The 20,493-nt window shown below is 44.0% G+C and overlaps 2 protein-coding genes and 1 non-coding gene across 3 annotated transcripts in view; 2 read left to right on the forward strand and 1 right to left on the reverse strand.

The window, feature by feature from the left end:
* Positions 1-18,404, reverse strand: part of SAFB (scaffold attachment factor B) — a 31,814-nt gene extending 13,410 nt beyond the window's left edge. The window contains 5 exon segments of the mRNA XM_070373855.1: positions 1,793-1,851; positions 5,317-5,521; positions 5,602-5,666; positions 14,931-15,015; positions 18,089-18,404. Of these exon segments, the coding sequence (XP_070229956.1) occupies positions 1,793-1,851; positions 5,317-5,521; positions 5,602-5,666; positions 14,931-15,015; positions 18,089-18,277 (603 nt within the window). The 5' untranslated portion in view covers positions 18,278-18,404.
* Positions 12,490-12,562, forward strand: TRNAK-UUU (transfer RNA lysine (anticodon UUU)). The gene has a single exon. It is a non-coding gene; the product is annotated as a tRNA-Lys (tRNA).
* A 263-nt stretch (positions 18,405-18,667) lies between the features above and the next one.
* Positions 18,668-20,493, forward strand: part of SAFB2 (scaffold attachment factor B2) — a 29,685-nt gene continuing 27,859 nt past the window's right edge. The window contains exons 1-2 of the mRNA XM_070373854.1: positions 18,668-18,947; positions 20,049-20,133. Coding sequence (XP_070229955.1) covers positions 18,762-18,947; positions 20,049-20,133 — 271 coding nt within the window. The 5' untranslated portion in view covers positions 18,668-18,761. The remainder of the gene's footprint in view (positions 18,948-20,048; positions 20,134-20,493) is intronic.

Genomic DNA, 20,493 nt, shown 5'->3' on the forward strand with positions numbered 1-20,493 from the left:
CCCCTATTCCACCTCCCTGCTAAACAGGCTCATCTGAACCTCTTTCCAAAGCAGGCCAAGTCCTACACATGCCTAAGCATTTAGTGCATGGACCACTTCCTCACAGAGAGGCTGCCCAACTATAGGAAGGGATTTTCTCTCAGTGTGGAATGTGGTTCCTGGAACCTACATTCCCTCTGCATAAGTGACAATATTCTGAAACTCTAGCACATATTGCTAAGCACTGTCTAGGTTCCAGGCAGAAATTCCACCTTACATAAACATACATTAACCAATCATCACACAGCCCTAGCAGGATGGTTCTATTAGTATCATCCTTCTTTTCCCAGATTAGGAGACAGGCACACTGTGGTTGACAAACTTGCTCAAGGACACACAGCAGAGCCAAGATCTGAGCAATGGGTGTGAGAACTGAGTCTATCAGTCTGCATCTACCCACCGCTCTGTTTACACAGGGAGGATGGCAACCAAGCTTTCTCCTCATGCCTGAGACAACACAAGCTACATGCACATGAATGGTTTGCACAGTCCACTGGGCACTGACCTGCCAGTCTTGAGAGCCCTAGGAAACGGGTCATTTTTATAACAATAGTTTCATTTGTAATCAATTTTTTTTTTTCATTTCATGCTGGGAATTAAAGATTCTACACTGAAGGAAACAATCATTTTAGGCAGAATGATTCTCTTAACTTTCCCTAGACAAAATGTATACATTCCCATTGTCTCTGAGAGGGGCTGTGTATACTGTCCTGACCAGACAATATACACAGGAGTCTCTGAACTGAGGAGACACTCAAGAAAATGACAAGCACCACTCCTCCTTTCCTTCCTATGTCAGGAACAGGTTGTGTCACCTGAGGAGACATCAACTCTGGAGAGACATCAACTGGGTTTTACCAAGATTTCTTGGCATTTGCACCCTCCTTGAGTCTGACTTCTGGCTCACTAATAACACACCTGGCTCCCGCCTGGAAGAAGTGAATAAATATCTTTTCTGAAAGATAGTTTCCAATTAATCAGCACAGGTGACATTATTTAAACAAAAAACAAGGACTGGAATAAGCTGACTGTATTTTCATTTCCTCACAAAACCTTCTCCTGAAAATCAGATACTCAGGTTTATTTCAACAATTTATACCTACAAAGGCTGACAGAAAAAGTAAAAGGAAACTCAAGATCCACATTTATGCAAACTACACCTGAAAGTCAGTGCACATCTCATTTGTTCTCATCTAACATTTAACTTTTACATAGGTGGCAGTCAAACAGCCAAGACACCATAGTCATCAAGAGAAATCTGTGTACTTTCTGAGAAGTTCCCAAATGGAGAACCAGACACCCTGAGAATCCACCTTTCCCAGCTGCGATGTCAGTGTCAGGCCTTCCTCACCCTCCTGCACCCTCATCTGTGCCCCATTCATCTCTCCTGGGGAGGGGGTGCCCCACCCTGCAGTCTCATTTCTCACTTAAGAGTATTTCTGCTGCAGAGGAGGCCCTCCAGGACAGATCCCACAGGCTGTCCTCCTAGCCATCATATTAACAAGAGTCTCCCAAATGGCCTGGGTCTTAGCTGCATGGGTCCACAGTGCTGGTGGGAGCCGAGACGACAAGCCCCTTTCACTAACACATTTTATTCGGGGAAAGTTGAAAGCAAAGCCCCCTCTTCAGAGGCCAAAAAAGGAAACAGACCTTCCAGTGACTTTTAGTTGGGATTGCCGTAAGATATCAGAAGTAGTCTCCAAAAACTGTAGTCTAACCTTTGATTCTAAAATCATTGAGACATACAATTTACCTGTAATACAGTGAAGTCAGGTGATAAAGTGTCTAAATTGTTTATACTTTCTTTGTCCTCTACCTGTAAAACAAATGGAGAACAAAACTCATGACATCAATAATACGGTAACGTAACTACATCTATACAATGAACAGTTACAGCCGTGAAAAGTCACTTAAAGTGACATTCTAAACACAGAGCACGAATCAAAACAGCATTACATTGTGATTCCACCTCAACTGAGAGAAATGTTGTACATAAACATATACCTGCAGGCAGTCTAGGAGACCCACTTAAATGGTATCAGTGGGGGTTCTCAAGACACAAGTCAAACAAAGAAAAACAAAAGTCTAAGTCAAGCAAAAAAGTACAGCTGGGTAGTACATACGTTCTCCCAGTAGAACAGAACACCAGGGTTGGGGCTGCTCTTCCAGGAACAATGTCTAGAATCACATTGCAGAGGGTGTTCTTGGACTTCATGGCCAACATGACTTCCCAAAGCCAGGATGCCTCCACTGCTGGGACTGCTGCCCCTGGGGCGGCTATGGCCTGCATGGGAATGGCATCTCTGGGACCACTGCCTCCTAGCATCATCAACTTTCAAACTGAATGTAGGGGACAGGAGCACAGGACTGGCAAAGCCCAGGTGACCCATCACTGCCCCACCTGCAGGGGAAGAATCACTGGTATGAACTGGGCTCTGTCCAGTGAGGTGAGGGATTCCTCAACACAGAAAGGGGGTTCATAAAATCATTGTTGTGTGACTCAATAAATTAGACTGTTTGCTATTAAGTCCAGAATGTTAGTTTATTTTGGGGGGGGGGAGGATATTTTTCAAATATTTTATGAGCATGTACTGTTATTACCTTTACATGACTAAGATTTTGCACCACTCCTTCCTTCCCCTGACACAATCATCTCAGGACATTCTATGCATGCTCCTAAGGGCATGGACACACACTCGTGTCAAAGACCATCTCCCCTTCTTCTGTCTACCTGATTGATAGCACATTATTCTGGTTCCTGCCTTACTTTTGCATCCATCTTAGAGATTATCATTTTAGTTCACACAAAGAAGCTTAGTTCACTGATATGGTATACAGGAGTAGTCACTGTATTACTGGAAGTCATAATAAATATCTTAGAAATAGTAGCAAAAACCCTACTGTGTTTGCTATACACTAGACACTGCTCTAAACCGAGGTCAAGGGCCAGATAGTAAATATTTTAGGTTTTGTAAGCCAGATAGTCTCTGTCATAACTACTCTACACTGCTACTGTTGTCAGAAGTCAGCCATAGACAACTGTCACAAATAAGTGTGGCTGTGTTCCAATAACTCTTTGGCCAGCTTGATGACTTCTGCTTTAAGTTAGCAATAAACATTCATCTAATTAGACTTCCTCAAACCTATTTTTGCAAATGAGGCTCAGAGAGGTTAAGTGAATTATCCAAGGTCACATAGCAAGTTAAGTGACCAACCTCTAGTCAATGCTGTTACCGCTTAAACAACTGGGTCCACTAAACCATAGTTATTTAACCTTTCAGTTCAGTTCAGTCGCTCAGTCGTGTCCAACTCTTTGCGACCCCATGAACTGCAGCACGCCAGGCCTCCCTGTCCATCACCAACTCCCAGAGTTCACTCAGACTCACGTCCATCGAGTCAGTGATGCCATCCAGCCATCTCATCCTCTGTCGTCCCCTTCTCCTCCTGCCCCCAATTCCTCCCAGCATCAGGGTCTTTTCCAATGAGTCAACTCTTCACATGAGGTGGCCAAAGTACTGGAGTTTCAGCTTTAGCATCAGTCCTTCCAAAGAAATCCCAGGGCTGATCTCCTTCAGAATGGACTGGTTAGATCTCCTTGCAGTCCAAGGGACTCTCAAGAGTCTTCTCCAACACCACAGTTCAAATGCATCAATTCTTCAGCACTCAGCCTTCTTCACAGTCCAACTCTCACATCCATACATGACCACAGGAAAAACCATAGCCTTGACTAGACGGACCTTTGTTGGCAAAGTAATGTCTCTGCTTTTTAATATGCTATCTAGGTTGGTCATCTTCCCTCCAAGGAGTAAGCGGCTTTTAATTTCATGGCTGCAATCACCATCTGCAGTGATTTTGGAGCCCAAAAAATAAAGTCTGACACTGTTTCCACTGTTTCCCCATCTATTTCCCATGAAGTGATGGGACCAGATGCCATGATCTTCGTTTTCTGAATGTTGAGCTTTAAGCCAACTTTTTCACTCTCCACTTTCATTTTCATCAAGAGGTTTTTGAGTTCCTCTTCACTTTCTGCCATAAGGGTGGTGTCATCTGCATATCTGAGGTTATTGATATTTCTCCCAGCAATCTTGATTCCAGCTTGTGCCTCTTCCAGCCCAGCGTTTCTCATGATGTACTCTGCGTATAAGTTAAATAAGCAGGGTGACAATATACAGCCTTGACGTACTCCTTTTCCTATTTGCAACCAGTCTGTTGTTCCATGTCCAGTTCTAACTGTTGCTTCCTGACCTGCATATAGGTTTCTCAAGAGGTAGGTCAGGTGGTCTGGTATTCCCATCTCTTGAAGAATTTTTCACAGTTTATTGTGATCCACACAGTCAAAGGCTTTGGCATAATCAATAAAGCAGAAATAGATGTTTTTCTGGAACTCTCTTGCTTTTTTGATGATCCAGTGGATGTTGGGAATTTGATCTCTGGTTCCTCTGCCTTTTCTAAAATTTAACCTTTACTGACAGACATTTAGGAGTTTTCAGGCTTTTGTTACTGAATATATTGTTTTCTAATCACGGGGAATAAAACAGCCTTAAATAAGCAGTCACTAGGAAGGGTTTCACAGTTTCATGTTTTTGGTGTTCCTTCTTAGGAAGCTAGTGAATGAGACTCATCAAAAGATAAACAACTGCATACCCTCCCTATCTGTGTCCAAATAACCTACACCACCGCACCCCTGCCACAGCCATTCAAAGATGACAACCTGCTACTGTGAAGGGTACTGAGATCAGTTCCAAAAGAAATGCAAACACATTTCAAGGAATCCGATTCGTGGATGGATGGACTGGCGGAGCACATGGTCTCGTTTCTCCCATAGCACTCATGAAACATTCCATAAAAGAACTGAGGCAGCTATGAAAATGAGGTGCCGCCTAGGACCGACCCCTAGAAATTCCTACAAAGAAGTCTCCTAGTTTCTATTTTCAATTGTCTTTTTCTGTCTACCTGAGAAATATTCATCCTCACAGAAATAACATAATCCACTAAATTAACAGGTCTGACTTAATGTGGTGTATGAATTGTATATGTAGCTTAATGCTACACTATTCAGATGGAGAGCAGATACAATTACTCCTCACAAGACACCATTTTTCAATGAAGCAAAGTGTGCTTTTCAAACTCATCTAATTTTTTACATGTGAATGGATAAGTCAAATGTACTGAAATGGCATTAAAAGAACATAATTCCAAATATAAAGCTTATCATCTCTTAGGCTATTTGAGGAATTATCACACCTAGGATACATCCTGGAGACCCTGCCAAGGTACCTACAGCGTGTTCTTGAAGTTGCTCCGGAAGCTCTTGCATCTCCCCCTCTACTAGCTCTCTACTGTCAGACAGGGACTCCTGGAGGTTATCGTCATCTTCCACATAGTCTGCAATGCTCCCATTATCAATCTCTGCTTCATCCAACACATTTATATCCATCATGTCGATGACCTGTAAGTTCTCCAAACTGGTCTCAACATCCTCCTGTGACAAAGAAAAATACAAGCATCGGATGATAGTCACTGGTCCATGCACGGAGCTGATCACTGACGAAGTTCACATACCTGTCCATCCCCAGAATTTTCCTCTATCCCGTTATCTTCCAAACCTTCTTCTTCTGGTTTGCGGCCTGAAGGAATAATTTATGGCATGAGATCAATGATATGCATTTTCCAGAAGTGACAACTTTCATTTTTATATGCTTTAAGCACTGAAGAAAGATGACAACCTGAAACACCCTTCTCCATGGCCTTCTAAATGGCTCTTCTCCATTTAGAAACACAGTAATCCAGGAATGGTAGGGCCAATCTACCCCCTAGTAGAAGTTGTTGTTGCTTAGTTGCTAAGTCGTGTCTGACTCTTTAGCACCCCGTGGACTACAGCATGCCAGTCTCCCCTGTCCTTCACTATCTCCTGGAGTCTGTTCAAACTCACATCCACTGAGTCAGTGATGCTATCTAACCATCTCATCCTCTGCCACCCTCTTTTCCTCTTGACCTCAATCTTTCCCAAATCAGTCATTTCCAATGAGTTGGCTCAGCTCATCAGGTGGCCAAATATTAGAGTGGCACTGGAGCTATTAGAAGTGGTTCTGTTCTTATCAACTGGAAGTTTGAGGAGATGGAAATGGCTTCTTAATAAGGTGAAGGCAACCAGACCTTTTCCAGGCCTGCCCTTCTTGTTAAGTGGCTTTGGTTATGGGGAGAAGAGTATCTTATACAAATGTGCTGCTGTGGGGAATTCCCCAGCACTCCAGTGGTTAGCATTCTGTGCTTTCACTGCCTATGGCTCAGGTTGAAAACCTGGTCAGGGAATTAAGATCCCACAAGCTGCATGGGAAAAAACAAACAAAACCAAAACAAACAAAAAACACACAAAAATCAAAACAAAGAAAAAAACAAAACCACAAAGTGCTGCTTTTTAGTTAAGGAATGTGAAATGTGTTTTCCCAGAGACAATCACATAAAAGGAAAACACAGAAAAGCAAAAAGGAAGTAGAAGCCTTTCAGCATTTTACCATCTAGAGTGAGCAGTGGAGCTGTCATACAGTGGGGGATGGATATCTTCCCATACTGTGCTACGTACATACACATACGCTGGTTTTGAAAATGGTACTGCCATTTTATAATCTTTGCACTTAGTATTTTGTGAACATGTTTCTATATTCTTTCATAGCATTATATGGAGATATCATCATTTCCCCGCAAAGTGAAGATAAATTTTTTAAGGTCACTAAGTATTTTTCAAGTAATATAAAAGTACTAGACATTAATCCACCTATATTTAATGATTAATCTTAAGTGTACATAGAATGTGTAAAATGTGGCGGGGGGGATAGAGGGAGAGAAAAAGCTCAACCCTAAATCATTTATACCAAAATTTACACTTGAGAATTTTCTTACACTATATGTACTTGATTTTTCCATATTCTATATTTCACTCATGTTTTCAGAAATATTTTATTTAGGAACACAAGGAATTGTGACACTAATACTAGTATACAATACATTATGTGTAAATAGTCTCGGTGGCTGTCTGGGAATCTCAGTACCACTGTATAACATTCCTATGGCAAAACGCACCTTAAACTTTCAAAAATATCTGGAACTCAACCCAGTGGTCTTTATAAATATGCTAGGAAGATACACCAGCAACATTTCCACAGACTCGTACCATTCTAGAATATGCACATTGGCTTTTGCCCAATTCCATTGAGTTAGTAGGAAAAATCTAAGTAGACTACCAGAAACTTGCCACCCTTTCTACTGTCTTTCTCCCTTTCACAAGAAAGGCAGCAGGTTTTCATCAGGCAGATCCAGATCTCACTTCAACTAGTACACACAGGTACAATGCAGCCTGAAGCCCTCCCAGGGAGAATTGTCCCAGGTAAGAAATGCCCTAACAAGCAATGTCAAGAGGATGTGCAGTCCTAAGAACATCCAGTCTTCACTATGGAAAGCACACCCCCATCAGGATGCTAACCAACAACCACTATTTGGCAAAGATACCCTGCTTTCCACAGATGAAAAACAATGTGTCTCAATGAATCCAAAATTAATGTGAATGAGAAATACCACTGTGGCAAAAACTAAAGCAACTGTTTTTGGTACTACTAAGAGAAAAGGCACCCCTCAAATTCTTCCTCCAAAGAGTAAAAACGCCTCCCACATTCGCAATCTCCAAACCAAAGGACTGCATGGTTTTTGTCTCCATAACCTTCTCTCATCCACAACCTTCTCTTCTGCTGGGATTAACCCCCAGTACCCTGTGTGACTGGCTGGATGTGAGCAGGTGAATATTTTTCAAAATTTGTTTGATTACACAAATACATTCATACACACAACTCAGCAGTGGCCACAGGACTGGAAAAGGTCAGTTTTCATTCCAATTCCAAAGAAAGGCAACGCCAAAGAAGGCTCAAACTACATTACAATTGCACTCATTTCACATGCTAGCAAAGTAATGCTCAAAATTCTCCAAGCCTGGCTTCAATAATACGTTAACTGTGAACTTCCAGATGTTCAAGTTTTAGAAAAGGCAGAGGAACCAGAGATCAAATTGCCAACATCTGCTGGATCATAGAAAAAGCAGGAGAATTCCAGGAAAACATCTATTTCTGCTTTATTGATTATGCCAAAGCCTTTGACTGTGTGGATCACAATAAACTGTGGAAAATTCTTCAAGAGATGGGGAATACCAGACCACCTGACCTACCTCTTGAGAAATCTGTATGCAGGTCAGGAAGCAACAGTTAGAACTGGACATGGAACAACAGACTGGTTCTAAATAGGAAAAGGAGTACATCAAGGCTGTATATTGTCACCCTGCTTATTTAACTTATATGCAGAGTACATAATGAGAAACTCTGGGCTGGAGGAAGCACAAGCTGGAATCAAGATTGCTGGGAGAAATCCCAATAACCTCAGATATGAAGATGACACCGTCCTTATGGCAGAAAGTGAAGAAGAACTAAAGAGCCTCTTGATCAAAGTGAAAGAGGAGAGTGAAAAAGTTGGCTTAAAGCCAACTTAACATTTAGAAATCTAAGATCATGGCATCTGGTCCCATCACTTCATGGCAAACAGATGGTGAAACAGGGGAAACAGTGTCAGACTTTATTTTTTGGGCTCCAAAATCACTGCAGATGTTGACTGCAGCCATGAAATAAAAAGACGCTTACTCCTTGGAAGAAAAGTTATGACTAACCAAGACAGCATATTAAAAAGCAGAGACATTACTTTGCCAACAAAGGTCCATCTAGTCAAGGCTATGGTTTTTCCAGTAGTCATGTATGGATGTGAGAGTTGGCAGATCAAGAAAGCTGAGCGCTGAAGAATCAATGCATTTGAACTGTGGTGTTGGAGAAGACTCTTGAGAGTCCCTTGGACTGCAAGGAGATCCAACCAGTCCATTCTGAAGATCAGTTCTGAATGTTCAATGTGTGAACGTTCAGGACTGATGTTGAAGCTGAAACTCCAATACTTTGGCCAACTGATGCAAAGAGCTGACTCATTTGAAAAGACCCTGATGCTGGCAAAAACTGAAGGTAGGAGGAGAAGGGGTCAACAGAGGATGACACAGTTGGATGGCATCACCAACTCAATGGACATGAGTTTGAGTAAACTCCGGGAGTTGGTGATGGACAGGGAGGCCTGGCATGCTGCAGTCCATGGGGTCGCAAAGAGTCGGACACGACTGAGCGATTGAACTCAACTGAACTCATTAAAAGATTCATACCACTTCATGGTAAATTTTAGTTTACTAATAAAAGATCTACCCTCCTAAATAAATACATGACAAAGTTATTCTCCCTTCTCTCCGTTGCACTTCTAAGAGGTAACCATTGATAGCAGTTTGGTGGTCCTTGAAACCATTTTCTTTCAGATTTACACACATAACATTCAAAAGGAAATGAACTTGTTATGTATGGAATCATATTGTGTATACAGTCTGTTACTCAATAAAGGCCTTGGAAAAGTCTTGCCCTTATACATTGATTCAGCCCCATCATTTATTTCATGCTATAGAGTTCCTTAGTTTAGTCACCCCTGTCCCGAAAGCAGCTTTGTTAATTTACCATTTCCAATGACTTCCCATTTCCTCACCCCCTGGTCAATGTGGGATATTGAGAATTATGTAAATTTTTACCAGTGTAATAGGCAAAAATTATTATCTCTTTTTATTTGCTTTCCTTTAAGGAAATTTTTTTTGAACATAGGCCTTGTTTGTTTTCCTTTCATCTGTGACCTGCCTATTCATCATCTCTGTCCTTTCTCTACTGGATTGTCTATTTTCTTTATTAATCTGCAGGAATATTTCATGCTTTCTAGATATTAGTGCATTGCAGTATTTTCTCCCAATTGTATCTATTTATGGTATGTTTTATTAGGAAAGACTTAAAACTTTAAAACTTTCAAGTAGCTAAATTTATTTTTCTTTACAGTTTTTTTTAAAAAAAAATTTGGTTGCACTGCACAGAATATGGCACTGTCCCCGCAGACACAATTACAAACTTTTCTGTGGAGAAACCCAACCAATACCCTTAAGTCACTTGTGCAAATTGTCAGGATGTGCCCCTAGGAGGGAAACAGAAAAACCACACTTCCGGTGGTATTTCTGACAAAAGAATATAATTTGAACCTAATCATGAGAGGAACCCCCCCCCCCCCGCCGCCGCCGACAAAACCTCCCAATAAAACCCAAATTGAAAAACAGGTTTCAAAATAGGTGGTCTGTACTTAAAAAAAAATAGTACTGTTACGAACACAAAGAAAGTCTTGGGAAGTGCTGCAGATTAAAGGAGATCAAGAGGACATGATAACTGAAGACAATGCAAGACCCTAAATGACCAAATCTAAATAAGACTAGAAAACAGTATTTTATCAATATTAATTTCTTGATTTTGATAACTACATATATAGTTATGCAATTTTCTTGTTTTTAGAAAATACTATAGAATGTAGGGACAAAGGGGCACATGTACTTGTAATTTATTCTCAAGTAGTTCAGCAGAAAAGGAAAAATACATATATTACACTTGTTTTATCCTTTTCTTCCTCCCTCCATGTCGCTCTTCTGTCCTCCCTCTCTCCGTTGAGAAAGAAAAGGTTAAAACAAATGTAAAAATGACAACATCTGGGGAATCTGGGTGAGAATTTATGAGAATTTCTTGTATTATTCTTACATCATTTCTAAGCATGAAATTATGTCTCCTAAAAAAAGATATACTGTACATTCATGTTCAAATTATTTTGTGGATCTACACTTCATTTATTTTAGCTAATGATACAGGAGCTGAATAATTTGGGTTGTATTAACATTTTAGATGAATTTTTAATTTTGGATGTGCCAGTTTTTCTCCCAAAATAGCTGTATCATTTTACATATTCTACAGCAGTAGGGGGAAGTAGGTATGGAAGTTTGTTTTTCTATATCTTTTAAACAGTTGTTTTCTAGTATTTCAAATCACTTTAATTTTCATTTCTTTGTTAGCTAATGATAAGCAATTTTTGATGTGGTCATTGGCCATTTATTTATATTTTCTTATAAAGAATCTATTCAAAATTTTGCCAATTATTAAAATGTATTTGATAGTCATTTTTAAAAAAGAAAGAAGGGATATCATGTCAAAAGAAACAAAACAACCCAATAACCCAGTGGCTTAGAGGTAAAGAGTCCACCTGCAATGCAAGAGATGTAAGAGATGTGGGTTTGATCCCTGAGTCAGGAAGACACCTTGGAGGAGGGCATGGCAACCCACTTCAGTAATCCCGCCTGCAGAATCCCATGGACAGAGGAGCTTGGCAGGCTGCAGTCCACAGGATCACAAAGAGTCGAACACAAGTGAAATGACTTGGCATGCATGCTTGCAACACACAATCAGGCAATAGTTTAAAAAGCAAACATGTTGACTTTGCTCTTCTAGTTAAATTACTTTGTTGCTAATTATTTTAAAAGCGTCTAAAAGAACTAAACAAAGTACTGGTGTAAAACTACTTTGGAGGAATGCTGAAATTACCTGAGGTATGCTTTCTAGTCTGCCTGATAGTGCAGGAGACTGGCGTTTGATCCCTGGGTGGGGAAGATCCCCTGGAGAAGAGAATGGCTACCCACTCCAGTATTCTTGCCTGGGAAATCCCATGGACAGAGAAGCCTGGCCAGCCACAGTCCATGGGGTTGCACCGATCAACTAACACTTCCACTTTTCATGCTTTCCAGGATTCTGATTAAAACAACCAGATTTCAAACAATTTTGAATTTGTTCAAACAGGGCAGGAAAAAAAAAACCACCTCTATTTTCAGCTAAAATCTTAACTACAAAATATAATTACTCCAAGCTAAGACACCAGACACAAAAGAGTTTGTACTGAAAATTCTCTGGCAGTCCTGTGATTAGAATTACATGTTCTCACTACTGAGGGCTTGGGTTCAATCCTTGGTCAGGAAACTAAGATTCCCACAAGTGGCATGCACCTGCCCAACTTTATATTGAATGGTTCTAGATGAAGTTTTAAAACAGGCAAAACTAATCATCTATGGTCAAAGTAATCATTTTTTTTTTCCCTGAGGGACAGGTAGGAAGTATGACTGATTGGGCAAGGGCACAAGAAATTTAATAGAAATCCCATATTGGAACTTCTCTGGTGGTCCAGGGGCTAACACGCCACGCTCCCAATGCAGGTTCAACTGTTGGTCAGATAACTAGATCCTACATGCTACAACTAAGACCGGTACAGCCAAATAAATAAATAATATATATACTTTTAAAAATCCATGTTTTGATCCCTACTTACTTCACATCACATGCAAAAATAAATTCCGAACGAACTCAAAATAAAACGGTAAATACTACTCCATAATGCAAACTTTTTAAAAAGCAATTTTAAAGCAAAGGACAGTCTTTCAATATACAAGAAAAAAATCTAGGTGCCTGGACAGCTCCTAAAATAGGAGCCTGGATAGCTCAGTAGGTAGAGAATCAGACTTTTAATCTGAGGGTCCAGGGTTCAAGTCCCTGTTCAGGCATGCTGTCCTCTATTGTGGGGCTTCCCCAATAGCTCAATTGGTAAAGAATCCACCTGCAATGCAGGAGACCCCAGTTCAATTTCTGGGTTGGGAAGATCCACTGGAGAAGGGATAGGCTACCCATTCCAGTATTCTTGGGTTTCCCTTGTGGCTCAGCTGGTAAAGAATCACCTGCAATGAGGGAGACCTGGGTTTGATCCCTGGGTTGGGAAGATGCCCTGGAGAAGGGAAAGGCTACCCACTCCAGTATCCTGGCCTAGAGAATTCCATGGACTGTATGGAGTCGCAAAGAGTCAGACATGACTGAGCGACCTTCATAAAATTTAGAAACCATATAGGTTGACTGCATTGCCTGTATTAAAGATTAAAATTCTAAAGACCAAAACACCACAAAGTAGTTAAGTCAAATAACAAACTGGGAAAAAACAATTGTAACATTTTATAGAGAGAAAGCACTATCAAAAGTCAGTAAGACTAACAACCCAGCAGAAAAATAGGCAACAGGCATGAAAAAGCAATTCAGAAAATAAAGGCAGTCGATTATCAGAAACTGTTTAACCTGTGAAGAAATATAAATAAAAACTTTAGCTGTGGAGAAATTCATACAATGAGCTATTTTTCTTCTATATATGAGGCAACATTAAAAAGACATAATATTCAGCATTAAGTGAGAATTTAGAGAAACAGGCACCCTCTGCCATTCCCTGATGTTGCTAGTTATTAACCAGTATAGCCTGTTGGAGAACTATTTGTTAAGAACTATTTTTAAAATAAAATGCACATATTTTTTGACCCAAGAATTCTACTTCTCTAGTTAACAAAAACATATTCCTTCAGCAGAGGTAATTCTGGTTCACGGCCATGCTGAAAACTGGAACAAATAGTCTAATAATAAGACTGAGGAGCTCAACTGTGGTACAGTCATACAAAGAATGATTATTCACTGTTAAATAAATGAGGTTTTTATTTTCAGCACTATTGAAAATGCCATTTACAGGCTAAGTAAAAAAAGTAAAGAATACTGTGGGGAGTAGGAACAGTTTTTTAAGGAAAGACAAAGGTACACAGGTGTGTGAAAATCCTTCTGTATTTTGTTTTTAGGTGACTTTAGACACACAGAAGTCTGGGAAAATATGCCCATAATCTCAATAATGGATTGCCTCCTTTATTTAATGCTTATCTGTGTTCCTAAAAACTTTTAACACAAGGATTTCTTTTTTTGTTAGAGAAAAAGAAAGCAAAAAAGGAGCTCCACAGGCTCTATTTCTCCCCTGCCCCATAATAGTCTATCTGTTGAATTTTTTTCCCTTAATTTATTTATTTTTAATTGAAGGATAATTATAATATTGTGCTCTCTGTTGATTTTTTAAGTACTCTGCTTTGGAAAAAACATTGACTTGCGCAAATTGAAAAATGCATGATTAACTGTGGACCACACAGTGACTTCATTTCAAAGTGAGGTCACTGACTGCTCTTCTCCCAGAGCTAATACACCACACAACCTGGTCGACATTGGTGCCTGCCTCTTAGACATTTCACACCCAGGTCTTCACCACTGGCCAGGTGAAAGAATTTCATTTTGTTTTGGGGCCTGAGCAACAAAACCTCCAATTACCTAGAGAACTTTCAGGATAGCCCAAATGCCCAGTTTTAGCTGATTCTTTCCTAAAACAGTAGTTGGATGTCATTGAATTCAATTAGGAAGTAATTCATGAGCAAATACTAAGTAGGAAAACAAGGAAGACACAGCTTCTGTCCTCAACAACCTGAAACTCAGGCCAGGGCAGTGCAGAGGACCTAAGGAGAGAAGACTTGCTACTGGTGAGATCAGAAGTTGCCTCTTGATGAACTAGGACTCAAATGCAGACAGATGGGGAAGAGGAGTGGGTGGAGTAAACCACACGTCTGGGACCTGATTGCAGGTGGATGTAATAGAGGAAAGGTGGTGGGGCGGAAGCGGGAAGGGACCATCTGGGGCAATGGTGAGGGTCATTAATGCCATGTGGAATCTGGCTTTCATGCGGTAGGCAGTTTCGAAAGCAGCATCTGTAAAAGTGACAACTCTGTTTTGGCCAGGCGGTATTTAAAAGGCAAGTTATTTTCCACAAGTCAGAGCAATAGGTCTGAGACTCAAGTAATCCTAAACACTCTCTACCTCAAGAAGGTTAAGACTCTGGATAAGCAACAGCTGCCGAGAAACCTACAGAAAAAAATAAGTAAAGGTGTCAGTACCTCTTCCATGCTGAGACTTCCCAAATCCCATGGAAACACCTTCATTCAAGGTGCATCAAAGATTCACAGGGCAGTCCACAGGCACATTAGCAGAGGAAGCCAGATTGAAAGAAGTTCCTAGCATCACCCTCCATACCTTTGCTGGATCTCTTTGATGTCTTCTTATTTCCTTCAGAGGTAATTTCAATTTCATCAGGATTACCTCCCTCATCTTCAATTGCCTAAAGGGAAGGGAAAAGAAAAGTTCACCCAAAAAGGCAGCACACAGACTTGACTTCCACAGAAGCTTCAGGGACTGATCTGGAAAGGGCCTCTCCCTACTCATTCATTCCATCTTTCTGTTGCAGCAAGGGCCCCAGAGGTAGACTGATTCTACCGTACCTTGGCTGCCTGGTCTCAGGCAGGCTTATTTAATTGTTCCGAGTTTGTTTTTTCCTCTGGCATGAGGGACTAATTAAAGTTCTTACCCTGGAAAGCTGTCAGGAGAATTCCTATTAGCCACAAAAAGCAAGCACTCATCGAACAGTCAGCTTATTTTTAGAATTATCACCACAATCTGATTGACCCTATTCCTGGGCCAAACTACCTATGACATTATTCAACACTGTACTGTTCATCTCTCTCCCTGATCCCTTTTCAACACCCGCACTAGCACCATCTGGACAGAATATGGGACATGGCACGGGATGGGACACGGACTACAACATCCCTCGCTCATCTCTCTGTCGGATTCCTGAGGTCTTGCTGTCAACCACCAGGGAACCTGCTTCATTGAACAGAAAATTATAAGGATCTCTTGGCAAGTCCCGCTTCTCATCCCAAGAGCCTGTCCTTCACTTGACTAGCTCCCACTTATGTTCAGCACTGTGTAGGCCACCAAGGAGGCACTCAGAGGAGGGGGAAAAAAAAAATGCCACAAAACAATCAATCAAAGGAACACCGACCAACCCTGTCAATGCTGATATCCCCAGACACCAGGCTTCAAAATCAGATTTTTGAAAACCCTTTCTCTACTGCATAGTCCTGGGAGCCCACATTCTGTTTAAATCCATTTCAAATGGAGCTCTATTTGTAGTTTCAGAAGTCTCAAAGATTCTCAGGAGTATTCTAGCTTGGTAAAGTTAGGTGTGGGGGCTCCACACCTAAACTGTACTAAGAAAAAAAAAAAAAAACCTCTCCCTTCTCTCTGAAGTTACAGCCAGAAAGAAGATTTGGAGTTATGTCCTGGCCTGAAGAAGGGTTCAAACAGAAAGTCCCTACCCTCTTTCTAGAAACAAAAGATTCTGGACCACCAGCAGGAGAATGCAACAACTACCCCAGACAGGCGGCCCAGTCCGCCCCTCAGGTCATCTCGTCCAGGTGCAGTGTTTACAGGGTGGTCCCTGGGGGACTACAGGCTATGAGTCATCCTTACAGGCCTGGCCAAACTACTCTTTGTGTGTTGTTACCTCCACCTTTCCCTCTTTTGTTCTTCCTAAAAGAATAAATAAATACACAAACCAAAGAAGGGACAAAACAACAGGTGACAGAAGTAGAAGAGAAGAATTCCAGTACTTCCAGACTTGCTCGCGTAAGATGGCAGATGGGTATATACGCCAGTGGTGTTTGTGCATTTTTGAGCACATCCCTAAGAAACTGAAGAGGAGAGGAATAAGGAACGGGTTTTTCCCCTCAGAGATGCTGGTGGAAGATCATACCAGCTTCAACCAACAGCCTGACAGGAAGGTTCAATGCCACCCTATCAGCATCCAAGGCTTGTGGACTATCTGGGGGAACAATGGCTAAAGCCTCCCACTCCCACCCCCACCCCCCCACCAATTTTCCTTTACTGACAGGAGGCCCTATGGCTAGTAATACCATGGATCACAGGTCCCTGGGTGCCAACTCTCCCCTCCTTGCATCTTCTTCCGGTAACACTTCTATGGGTGAACTGCCTGCCCTGTTTGCTTAGAGGGTGTTAGCGTCCATAGCGAAAGACACACACACTTGAGTTACAAAGGCACTACTGACTTAGGGCAAGTAACTCACCACTCTCCAGCCTGAGTTTCCTTATCTGGGTAACAGGAAATAATCCCCACTTCCTCTAAACAGCAACTAACAAACAAAAACCCGATCCTCTGTTGTTTGGGAGACAGGAGAGGGTAGAATGAGTCACAAACTGCACTGCTTGGGGGAGTGGGGGCGGGGGGGAATAGGTGACAAGGCATAGTTAGAGATCACAGAGAAGTCCCAAGACAAGAGTCAGTGAAAGGAAGAAGCCACCAGAATCACATAGAACAGGGAGTGCAGAAAAGCACAACTAACTCTCTGCTTTTCCAACGCATCCCTCAGAACACCGCAAGGCAGGGATCAGTAACACCCAGACTGCAAATACCACACAGTGTATACAGAGAAAAAAGTTAATTGTGACAGCAATTGCACTTTGAATGTTTATATGCTATAGGTAGCATGCCAAGCACATTTTGGGCCATCTTCCTTAACTCTAACGATTAAGAATTAATATTTTTCTCTTTTGGACACAAAGAGAAACAGACCCTCTAGAGAGGATTAAAAGAAATGTCGTTCACGCTCAAGATCGGGTCAAGAGACTGGCAGAGCCCTTAGGTTTTCTTCAAGTCTAACCGTAGGTTTCATTTCTGGTCTTTATTACAAGCAGCACTTTTCCTGCCAGGCTGAGTCGCCGAGCCATTCTCCCTCAACCCCGCTCCCAATACCCTCTTAATAAGGTTACTTCGTAAAGTACCCCCCTATTCTAGACTTCTAGGCCCTAACGGATCAAGCAGCATCTCTCGCCCCAGAGGAGGTCCCGCAACCAGCACACGCTCAGAAAATCGCCCGGCCTGGGTTCAAATCTCGACCTCCCCTCCCCGGCCGAGGGACCTTGGCCGAATCCCCTGACTCCCCGGGCGGAGCGAGGATTTCAGGTTCCGAGTCCACTTTCAGAGATCGGGATGAAAGCAGCCGAAGGAAGCCCTAAAAAGCAGGGGCTGATACGGATAACACAAGCCCTCGGTCGATGTCACCCGCCACCTCGAACTTCCCCCGTTCGCGTCGAGATTTTCTTGTTCTCGCTCCGATGCAGCGCTGGGCTTTGAACTTGGGCCCGCCGGGGCTCGGCGATCCCGCTCGGGCCTGAGAGAAGCGTGAAGAGGCCCGGAGCGCCAGGCCCCCGGCAGGCCGCGAACGGGACCGGGGCGGGGGTGGGGGGCGGGACCTCGAGGCCAGGAGGCCCCTCGTCGCGGCCGCCGGGGTTCCCCGGCCCACCTCCCACACACCCCAGGGTCCCAGCTCTACCTTTCTAAGCCGTTCCATCAAAGCGCTCTTGTTGCCGCTCGAATCCAGGTTCCGTTTTTTCAGCTCCGCCCGCAGATCGATCACCCTAAGGTCGGTGAGGCGCCGCGTCCCGGTCTCCGACGAGGCGGAGCTCAGAGCCGCTGCGCCCGCCGCACCAGAATCGCCTAAGCCGGACAGAGACTCCGCCATTCTAGGGGCCCTGGTTCTGCCTACCACTTCACACAGAACTGGGCCGGGTTAACCGCAGCTCCCAGGACGAACTTGCGCCGCCAGTAAGAGAACCGTTCCGACCGCTACGGCGCTCCTCTCTTCTGCGCAGGCGTACCCGGCGCGGGTTCAACGCCCGGGGCCGCTTCTGCTCATGCGCAGTGAGAGCCCTGTGAGTGAGGTACAAGGCGCCTTACGTCTCGCCGGCCTCCCGCCGCGAACTGCCAAGACGCTTACATACAGCAATTACAGCGCCTGCGCACTGTTGCCGAGGGCCTGCGGTTGGTCGATGCGCGAGCGTCCGACTGCGGCCAAGAACGCCTATTCGGGCGGCGCGCGTGCGCGGCCGGAAAAGGGGGCGGGAGGAAGCCAGTGCGTTTTCCTCTCTGGCGGCGCCATTTTGTGCTCAGAGCCGCTACAGCCGCCGGCGGTGTGGGAAGTACTTGGCGCGGACAGCATACCCGGGATGGCGGAGACTCTAGCAGGGTCCAGCGACTCGGGTTCTGGCACGGCCGCTGTCGTCTCGGGCGTCTCAGAGGTCGGGACGCGGCGACTCAGCGACCTGCGGGTGATCGACCTGCGGGCGGAGCTGAAGAAGCGGAACCTGGACACGGGCGGCAACAAGAGCGTCCTGATGGAGCGGCTCAAGAAGGTGAGGCGGCCCGGGGCCCTGGGGTGCCGCCAGAGACCGAGTAACGCCCCCGCGCGGGCCTGTCACTGCGACTCCCTACTGCGAGGCGCCCCCGGCCTGCATCTCTCGTTGCGAACTCCGGTCCGAACTGTCAGGAACCTCGGGTCGGCTGTGTGACCTTGGCCCGACACCGCCCCTCTCTGTGCCTTGTCGCCTTCTTCCATTCAGTCATCGCAGTGTTGGGAAAGCCCGTCTTAGTCTTAGGGTAGCCCCTGGATTTTTCCCAGGGTTGTGTGACCTTGGACAGGTGCTGTTCCCTACCAGCGCCTCAGTTTTCTCCCCTACGGAACGGATGATTGAAGAACCTTTGACATTGCCCGGGAAGGGGAGATGTGCCAGTTTTTGCCCCAGGACGTTTGCGTTCACCGTGCCCTGCACCTGGCGGCTTCTCTCCCAGGTCTCCATCTGGCTGGCGCTTTGTTGTCATTTTGGGGTCTGTCTTGAGATGTCTCGTTGCCCCCCAAGTGAAGACTTGTTCCAAGTCCATGACTTCCTGTATCGCACCATCCTGTGTTCATTGTCCCATTTCTCAGCATTAAACACAGAATTGAGTATGGCGGGTGGTCATCTCTCATGGAATCAGGCTGTTGAGGGTAGGAACCTGGTGAATTCACCGGGGAGTCCCGAAGCGCGGGTAAGAAGACACTGTTGGCGTGAACCACCAACCTCCCCCACTACCCAGGATGTTCTTTGTTCTTCCCTGCCCTGGGTCAAAGGTGGCCTTTTTGAGCAGTGCTCAGCCCTTTGCCCACTGCCAGACCAAGTGTAACCTGTTTGTTACATTGTTGACTTAAAGTTGAGACAGTGTGGAGGTTAGGGACCATTTTGGAACTTCATCAACCCTGACTGTGAGCCCCAGGCTCTTTTGGGTGAAGGGCCCAGAGAGAACCAAGTGGTACTGGGTTCACCTACTGCCTGGGGACCTGACAGCCCAGGTGGCAGAAACAGAGTTGCTCTTTGCAGGGAAGTGTTGCTTTTGTTGCTGGGAAATTGTTACAGAGGAAGAGCAGTGTGTGCCCCACAGCTCTTAACAGTGTTGTCAACTTTGTCTCTTCCCAACAGGCGGTTAAGGAAGAAGGGCAGGATCCTGATGAAATTGGCATTGCCTTGGAAGCCACAAGCAAGAAGACAAAGAGATTCGTGAAAGGTATCCACTTTAACTTTCTGCTGCTTGGGGTAGCTACAGCAAGAGAGCTTATATAGAGAACTGTTTTTTTAGCATTCTTCTAGCCCTTCAAGTCAGGAGAGCTCCTTTGGCCCTCACTGTCCTCCATCTAACAGGTTGCTTTTCCACCAGCTAACGTGTAAATGTCAGGGTGCTGGGGAGGATTTGTAGGTGCCAAGTAAAAGACCCGTGGCTCATCGGTAAAGAACCCGCCTGCCCAGGCAGGAGATGTGGGTTCGACCCCTGACTCAGGAAGATCCTTTGGCAGAGGAAAATGTCAGCCCACTCCAGTATTCTTGCCTGGAAAATCCCATGGACAGAGGAGCCTGGCAGGCTGCATTC

This window comes from Bos mutus, chromosome 7 (genome assembly GCF_027580195.1).
Source record: "Bos mutus isolate GX-2022 chromosome 7, NWIPB_WYAK_1.1, whole genome shotgun sequence".
In the NCBI taxonomy this organism is placed as follows: Eukaryota; Metazoa; Chordata; class Mammalia; order Artiodactyla; family Bovidae; genus Bos; species Bos mutus.